Raw genomic sequence first — 8917 nt, 5'->3', positions numbered from 1 at the left:
CACGCTGCAGGCCAAGTTGCTTTCAGTCAAGCTGTGTGGGCATTCTGCTTGAATGTGGCCGTTCATCTCTACACCCTGCTGGGGCACTGCACTCGTGCAAGGCATCGAAAGTTAAGACAACACCATCGGCTGCAACAACTTATCCGTGCCGGAACAATACTCTTCCTCGCCTGTCCAACCCTGCTACCCGCGAAGTCAGCCACCCAGGCCCCATTCTGCAGACCAAGCGTACTTAAGCGGCGACGTTACCACCACCGAGTGCCCTCTACTTGTCCCCTACTCCTCGGCTAACAGAGCAACCCAGCAACCTGTTAGGTTGTAAACAGTCGCGGAACCTTCATGTTTCCGTAAGAATTGGCCGACTTCTTAATCCATATTTTTGTAACGGTGTGTGTTACATTCATTCAATGTAATTTTCATCCTCGGTTGATTTTTGTAGTGTAGTAAAATAACACAATGCAATTCTAGTTCCTCAATCTTGTTGATTTCTGACTTGTCACTTTCTCTGTCCCATTTTGACTCACTGGATTTGTTCATTGAATAATTTTGCTTTCTAGGCTCGTAAGACCAGAGCTTTTGATGTTTCCGTACTTAATCACATGTCGGCGGATGACGTGTTAACACATATTTTCCCTATTTACTCCACGGCGGATGTGCATACTCGTTCAAGAATTCGTTGCCGCGGTTGACATATTAACGAGTCGTGCTTGGTTGAGTCGCAGAGGAGGTTGAGTCAAAGCACGAAAGACGATCCTTATACACGCAGACGCTGCCACTGAGTGGACCCCTCCACACACTAACCCATATACCCAGCAAGATATGGGACGGACGGGTACCCCCTTACATGTCCAATCTCTATACACACTCTGGACTATTGTTACCTAACACCCCCCCCCCATGCGTGTAAAGAATTCCTGAGATTCCGATCAAACATTGACCAACTCAAAAGTGGTGGTGTGGTGCTCGCTGTCCCAAATCTTGCTTCATGTGTCAACCCACAATAATCCTAACATGCCTTTCTTGAGTAATTAGAATTGATTGGGAACCCACACCATACACGAAAGGACCAAGGGGACAAAAAACCTCCTTTAATTGGCGGTGAACCAATTTGCAAAGAGATGAGGTTACAAAATTCCATTTAGCATTGTATCAAACAACTGTCAAAAACCACACATGGCCACTAGTGACGCCTATATACGCTATCGACCTTTTGTATATGAACCGGTAGACGCCTGGACACGCCCCACAATGTTTACCAGGACAGTTGAAACTGCTGAACAGAAAAACTCGGGGGAGGGAATTTAAAAATTCAGGGGGAAGAAAACTCAAGAGTTGTGTCTCCCTACATATTTTATGGGCGCCAGAAATGAATTGCAAGGTTGACGAATTTTAGAAAAAATAACACCCCAGCATTTTTTGAGAAAAAAACCGACATTAACTGGCTATTTTAATACTTTTATACTAAGTCAGCACTATCAGCAGGGGAATTCTCAATGAGATAACCGTTCCAGTCGCTAAGTCTTCATTCCTCAAAGATCTACGCCCGGTATCTTTTAAAATGAGCGGTTTGAGAAGTAGTCTTCGTCAAAAGCATATATATTTTATCAGAATGATCATAAAGCAAACTGTATTTATTTTGAATATTCTTGGTTTACTAATGTTATTTTAATCAAACAATACTAAAACAGAGAGTCGAATCCATCCATCTGATCGTTAATTCCAAAGAAAAAAAACTGTTAATGAATATCCTTATAGCCGACAGGCCGCCAGAACATCCAGCATAATATTGGCTGATTCACTGCTTCCTTGAATACAAGTGTTCAACTGTATTATTCTCAACCCGTCAAGAAAATCATATTGTTCCTTTAGCACAGTATCCGCCTTGAGCAGCCCTTCATCGGTTGAAAGGCGCCATGTTAGTCGGGAGTGTTCATTTTGCTGATACTGACGCGACCGTAATGTGCATTTTCATAGTCGTTCGTAAAACAAGGAAGTGCAGTTCCGACCAAAGGAGCCTCTGTTGCTAGGAAATTTTCGCCCTCTCTTGGTCCAGCTCGGGGCTCATAGGACAAGGGTATTCTCTCTGTCTCAGCATGAAATTACTCCAAGTTGAGGGTACAGAGGTAGCCCCATAATGTGGCTCATACACTGGGCTATTAGCCCCGAGCTGGACCAAAAGAGGGCGCAAATTTCCTACCATTACAGGCTCCCTTGGTAGGTACTACACTTTGCTGGTTCACAAACGAATATTAAATGCACGCGTTACGGTGGCATCGCTACCAACAAAATGAGCACTGTTAACTAAAATGGCTGTTTTCAACCGATGACGGGGTGATTTTGCGCTAGGCGGATAAGGAGGTAGTCTAGTGTATAAGCCACATTACGGGGCTGGTACAGGTGTACATGCAATTTCCTTGGAACAGATTTTCTCATACGCAAAATGTTACTCCTTAGGGTTAAATTCATCCTTTTTTAAAAATTAGGAAGTACTCTACACCTGAGACACATCTCAAAGATTTAATACAGCTACTGCAAAGATCTGTCGGTTATTTAATTAGCAACACGATGGAATATAAGGAGTTTTTGTCACTCATTCAAGCTGTATTATACTGCCCCATTCATGGTTCTTTTTATAACATCTCACCCACAGATTCTGTATCTCGATTGGCCGAAAGTGCCGTCCCGTGAAGCTTGCTAGTTTTACTTATTTTTGCACCGCCACTCAAAAAAGACTGTACACATGTAGCCTTGCTCATAAAAAGAACTATACCCGTAGCAACCAAAAAACCCGTAGCAATGAATAGTACGTGTATTTGGGCTCATCAGAGTTGTAGACTCGAGTTAGTTGACTTGGACTCGCGCTATCTTTATAAATCGTGACTTGAATTGTAACTATCAATTTTTGACTTTTGACCTGGCTTGGACTTGTGAAATTGACTTCCTGCCACCTCTGCGGCTCATAGCTTAAACCTATGGGCGAGGTGTTATAAAACATATTGACTGCTTTATCTCTTGGTATAGTAAAACTGGTCTCCCTCGGCCGAGCATACTCTTTTCACCTGGCTTCTTCTCTGGAAAAGAGAGCTCTATGGATCACTTGGGGAGGCTGGTTTTACCACACAACTCGAAACAGTCAATATTTGTCTACTATCGTTTTGAAAAATTGCAAAGTGCAACGAGCTTTTGATAAAAGGTCAAATTTGGAGAAGACTTGATAACATCGCTACAGAATGCAATGCGAACTATGTTCACCTGAAACAGAAGTCACATGGTGGTTCGCGGTGAGCATATTTTACGTATCTAGCCCTTTTAAACTCGAAATAAATGAATCGCGTGTAAGACATTTTGTAGGAACGGAATAATGATCAAGAGTAATATTTCAAAATAGCGAGTTTATTCGACAACGAAGTACGATGCAGAGTCGACTCTCATAGGGCAGACCTGGAGCGCTCGTATTGCTGCTTCGAAAATGACCTTGGACGCGCTTCCATGCGCTCTAGGAATACCGAACTAGCTCATTGATCCAAACAATGTATCTATCTCGTAGCGGTGCTTGAGTGCAGTGATATCAGCTTCTTGGAGTTGAGACATGTACTTTTCCAAAGTTGCTTGACCAGAGGTATTCGTAGGATTAGTGGACTTCGGAAAGGAGACGAATTTTCTCAGGCCTGTTTCTTCCAGGATGATATCGGAGTCCCTCGTCAGGTGTTCAAACCGGCCGGTGTAGTTATAACGGAGCAAACACGGGTGGCACATCTTGTACATCTCTTTCCAGTGCTCCGTGGCGTCGTAGCTGTGGAATACACTGCGAGGGTCGCTCACGTACCGGACGAACTCCGCGAACTGGACCTTCGTGAAGGTTCCCCGGCCCGCGACCGATTTCGTCGAGTTCAGGTATGGCCGTAGTTTTTCGAAGACTGCCCTCTGTATCAATCGGTTCTCGGCGCTCTCCCTCTCAAACTTGTCCCGGTAACAGGAGATCACCCGCTGAAGTGGTTCCCGCGTAAACATGATAGTGGTGTATTCGTCCAATCGCCTTTTAGCTTCTTTCATCGAGTATTGTGAGAGCCGAGGTATCTTCGTGTAGTGTGCCCGGTTATTAGAAATGTCTTCCATTTTCTGGAATCGACCGAGGAGCAGTAGAAATATGCGCTTCCAACCGGTGCAGCCCACCTTACGAATGTAGCAGTAAATTAGATTGGGAGAATCTAAGACGAGAAGGTGGTCGAGTTTCCTCAGAACATCTCGGGTCAGATTATAGTGTAGGTCTGGAATGCCTTGATGCCGAAGTGTATCGCAGGTACTCTTAACTCGCCTCCTCTGGAAGGCTTGTTCCTGCAGCCACTCGTCAATGTTCACCTGCAGAGCAAGACACATGAAATGGTTCAGTCTCTTGCTATTAATTAACTTCATATCACCGATTACCTTGCAAAATGACGCGAACAGGCAATGTATAAATGAAATTGTGTTCACCTAAAATGAATGAGAAGCAAAATCGTTTATCCGCCATCATTTATTGATCACCCCTTGTATTTCCTCAATAGCCCTAATGCCCTGATTTATTTTGCATATGATTTTACATACATCCTAGGGGGTTTGGGTTGACATCAACCCAGGTTATTTCCTCCGGAATTCATCCCCTCCACAGGTCCCTACATTGGACCTGCGAAGTACGTCTGGACACTATAATTGTGGGAAGAAGTGCATACGATCTGGTTAGGGCATAACATAAACACAACATTAAGGCCGTGTCCGAAATGGGCTTCCAGAGCTACGACTACGTCTATTGTCTACGCGTCTCTGTGTAGTCCTAGACAACAGATTCGGATGCAGCCTGACCGTGTGACGAGAGAGTTCTACTAACAGCTGGGGCGCTGTTTTCGGTGCATGGTCTGCAACCCAGACAGATAAGTAGACCATAATGCGATGTGACGTGATGTGCGAAAACTCTTCACATGGTGAGCCTTGTCAATTGGGTGCATATAATTTAAACTTGAAATTAATATGGACACACTCTTGCTTTCAGATATATTACGTTTATGATTCCAGGCTTTACTAGAATCACGATTTAAGCAGTTTTGAAAACAGGACAGTGTCCAGAAGCTCACCATGTTAAGGGTTCTCGCAGATCACATCACACATTATACGCGAATCGCCCACCTTGCAGACGAGTGTCTATTATATCAATCAATTGTGTATTCAACATCCCCCGCGCTTAATCGAGCGTTTGATTTGACTCTCGTGACTCCCCCCCCCCCTTTTCAGGCCTGGCCCAAGTAACCGACCCGCCAAGCCTGTTTCTTGGTGTAGTTTCTTGGCTTAGTTTGAACGATGCAAAGGAAGTTGATGCCGTTCCAAAAATCGTTGCATTTAGTGACAAACTTGCTCATGTTAAAGTAAATTAAAGGTTGTGTTAACATTTAATTTCTGCATCACCTTTAATCAGGTAACCCTAGATCGTTCGCTTGTCACATTGCACATTCTCTCCAAACCCACGACGACATCACGGGAAGAAATCGAACACACTGTTCCCTGGTTCTCTTTAAACGCCTTCAACTCAAGAAAGAGACCGGTCATAGTGCGTCAAACGATTGCACGAGTTATAAAACCCAAAATGAATAACTTTGAACCGTGTTTGACTTTGACTGCTCCTCATTGTAGACAATTAAGCATCAGGATATTCAGCGATGCAAGAAATTTCGAAGATATTTTTGTCTATTTCTGCACTGGGACTAGGGGCCTAGTTTGGTTGAAACTTGGGGGCTTGACAGTGCAAACATTTATGTCAGAGGGATAAGAGGCAAATAAACTGCAGTCTGTCCGTCGTCTCCTGACAGAGCATACTCTCCGAAACGTTGGGTCCATCACCAGGGATTCTCTTCACATCCCCAATCACGAAAGAGACTCATATGTCACCACATCAAACTATACAGGTTTCGTTCATTTAGAAATGTCGAACCTGGAGAAGTGAAGACGCACAAATCAGCTTGGGCGCACGTCCCCCCACGTAAGTTGCTCAACTTGATCCTGAAGACACTGTTGATGCAATGCATTTTATTTATGACTTGTAAGCCACAGGGAAATCCCCTTTGGGTGTATGAACAACCCCACAAGTTGCTCTTCAAAATAAACAATCGAACAGGGAGAACATTATAATGCTATACTTGGTCCAAGTGACACTCACTTAAAACTACAACTGTTTTCAAATAAGTTTATATATATGCCTGTACTGTGTGGAACTGTGTTGTGAGGTTCAGTCAAGATCATTTCATTGTTTTGGATGCATTCATCCGTTATCGGTTGGAATCCATTCAGGAACAGTTTTTTTAGGCAGCGCTGTTTTGGTCTTGCACTTCGTGACTTAACATTCACTAGCTTGACCCATTAAGCTTGTCTCAGTATTGGTTTATATGAAGCCTGCTGACGTTTGCTTCTTCTTTGCCAGCAAGCGAATGAAAACAGGGCAAAGCAATCACTGAAGCTATTTGAGGGCGTCATTTGAAATTGCTTCCCCGTTCAGGAATGTGGTCCGACGAAGGTTGCCTTCGACACATTGCCGATTTGAAGCAGTGCGTCCAGGATATTTGAAGCAGGAACCCGGTTGAGTTCTTTGGTTCGTCGGCAGAATCGGTGCAGCATGGCTCATGCCCGTCAGAGCACATCAGTGTCCAGAGCGGACAGCCGCATAGAGTCGGAAAAACGCCCATCACAACCGCTTGCCTTGGACTGGGGACCAAACCGTGAACAGGGAGAGGACAAAGAAACAACCCAGGAGGAAGTTACACCGGATGGTGTCTGCTACTGGTGAGTACATTGCATATTGCTCACGTATGACAAAGATGCTCCAGACTATAAGTTAGGAATAGTGGAAACTTGGGCATCCTAAAGAACGGCTTGTTTTTGGCTACCGCTGCGTCTCTGACGTAGGAAAAATTGCACGTGTAAGTCTTAATGTTTGGACAGAAATGAAAAGACCCCTGACTTGTATTCACGCCATCACTAGTTGAGTAAAAGCAAACATCAACATAGATCCATGGCAAATCTCAAAAGTCAGAGGCCTCACTGAATGTAGAGGTTGAAGCACGAAGAACTAGTGGCAAATTAAGGATGTTGAAGAATATGCATAGGGGTCTCTGTTTGGGGACTATATAGAAATAAATGCGGTTGAATAGCGTTATAAGGGGACCCATACCAGTATCATATAGGATCTACGTATGTGAGTACCGAGTCCATTTTTTTAAATACAAAAGTTAAAAACACTTCAACTTTGAAGAATTTCTCCAGAGAGTCTGTCAAGTCAAATTCACTCCCAATTTGCCGCCGAACATGAATTTGCACTTAACACGTTTACAAAACCTTAATTAATAATACAGAAGTTGTGGGGGTGTTGGTTGCACCGAGCACCCCGCAAAAGTCAGTTTAAAAAAGTGCCACGGGGTTCTTTTCTGTACAAATTCCTGTACACTTTACATGAAGGCCGTAACACAAAGAAGTATCCTGCAATAAAGGCGGCAAATCGCAAAAGAGCTGAACTCTGGTAAAATTTGTCGCGTTCGTTTCATGTTGAAAAGAAAAGTTAACAGTGTTCATTCCTTGCTTGTGCTGTTAACGCTTAATTATACACGTAGGTGTGTCGGTGAGGATTAAGATTTTACATGTGAAACCTTCTCTGTATTTTGTCATTTTGGTGGCGAAATATAAATAGCAACAGTCCATTCGTGGGATTTCTTTTGAATGCTGTAGACTACTGCAGTTTTGCGCCAGAATGTCTACATGTTATCATTGTCTGTTTAACCATGTTGATTTCCCAGTAGCTTTTAAAGTGGACATAGTTACCTCCCCTTGTAGCACTTAAAAGGTCAAAATAGCTTCGGAATTTATTACCTCACGCGACAACAGAGCGAAGTTCTTGTTATTGTCTTCAATTTGTAGCGTTCCCGTTGGTATGCCACCTTTGAACTTGAAGTTCACATTTACCCCCCAAGTGTGCATTATTTTATTCAATTCTGGATCCCACAAGGAGTTTGTTGTCCGGTTCCTTTTTTGTGACCAGTTTTGCGAGGGTCCTGGCTCGTTTCTGGTACGTCGTTGGCATCCTCGTCTTGGTACTCGCGTCTGTTATGGCCGCCCTCACCTTCACCTTGTACGAACTCCCGCATTTCGTAGACCCCACGAAGGTAATGATTTATTTTGTTGCCCTTGCAGGAGGTGAAAAATGGACTTCAAAGTGTAATAACAAGGTTATTTTTGCTATGATGAATGTATACACAGTTTATTTACAGGGAAGTACTCGGTGAAACCGAAATTAATTAAAAACAGCCAAACGAGTATTCCGAGCTATTTAAGGGCATACACATAGCAATTTTTCGTTTTCAAATACGTATTTGATACCAAGTGTCGACTCAAAGGCGGGTTCAGAGCCAGATTGTTCGGTCCCAACTCTTTTTTTGGGGAGGGTAAAAATGTAAACTTTTCAAATGTAATCTTGTATGGCCTTTCTGAGGAGTGGGGTTGCATTTGTTGGCTTTTGAAGGACACACTTTCTGAAGGAAGGGAAATCAACTTAATCACAACTTTGCCTTTCCCTTATTTATCATAATGTGTTGGGGGGGGGGGTGGACTGCATGGCCCCCTTGAGCCTCGCCCCTGGTTCCGCCCTTAATCGCGTCTATTTAGAAGGTAAATGTCATAGCACTGTGTTTTCATAAAGATGCTAAGTTGGTATGCACTTTTTTCTCACGAAAGCATCTGACACACTCTCAGTTTAATGCTGAATACACACTGAAACTATACGAGGGGGTGGACAAGTACACCTCACCCCAAAAAGTCAAAGAATTAGTGCACCCTCGGGGGTCAATGAAGCTCATGCAACAAAATGCATGGCAGCTAGCACTTTTATGGTTATGCAAGAGGAATG

The 8917-nt window shown here is 43.6% G+C and overlaps 1 protein-coding gene and 1 long non-coding RNA gene across 2 annotated transcripts; one reads left to right on the top strand and one right to left on the bottom strand.

The window, feature by feature from the left end:
• Positions 1-2336: 2336 nt before the first annotated feature.
• On the bottom strand, positions 2337-4082 carry LOC147795021 (carbohydrate sulfotransferase 11-like). Its single transcript, XM_087132333.1, has one exon. It carries the CDS (start codon positions 4051-4053, stop codon positions 3511-3513), a length of 543 nt encoding a protein of 180 aa, XP_086988459.1. The 5' UTR covers positions 4054-4082; the 3' UTR covers positions 2337-3510.
• Positions 4083-6398: 2316 nt separating this feature from the next.
• LOC147795020 (uncharacterized) lies at positions 6399-8177 on the top strand (the record flags this gene model as incomplete). Its single annotated transcript, XR_015424173.1, has 2 exons — positions 6399-6804; positions 8054-8177. It is a non-coding gene; the product is annotated as an uncharacterized LOC147795020 (long non-coding RNA).
• Positions 8178-8917: the final 740 nt, after the last annotated feature.

The sequence above is a fragment of the Acanthaster planci genome, unplaced genomic scaffold (assembly GCF_054643075.1).
Source record: "Acanthaster planci isolate LZ-2023a unplaced genomic scaffold, COTS_SCS Contig213, whole genome shotgun sequence".
NCBI classification, from domain to species: domain Eukaryota; kingdom Metazoa; phylum Echinodermata; class Asteroidea; order Valvatida; family Acanthasteridae; genus Acanthaster; species Acanthaster planci.
The sequence above is the reverse complement of the archived record's forward strand: the minus strand, read 5'-3'. Positions and strand labels throughout refer to the sequence as shown.

What these genes read in the sequence shown, in the direction of transcription:
- LOC147795021 (XM_087132333.1), bottom strand. Translation starts at nt 4,053, where the DNA reads ATGAAAGAAGCTAAAAGGCGATTGGACGAATACACCACTATCATGTTT.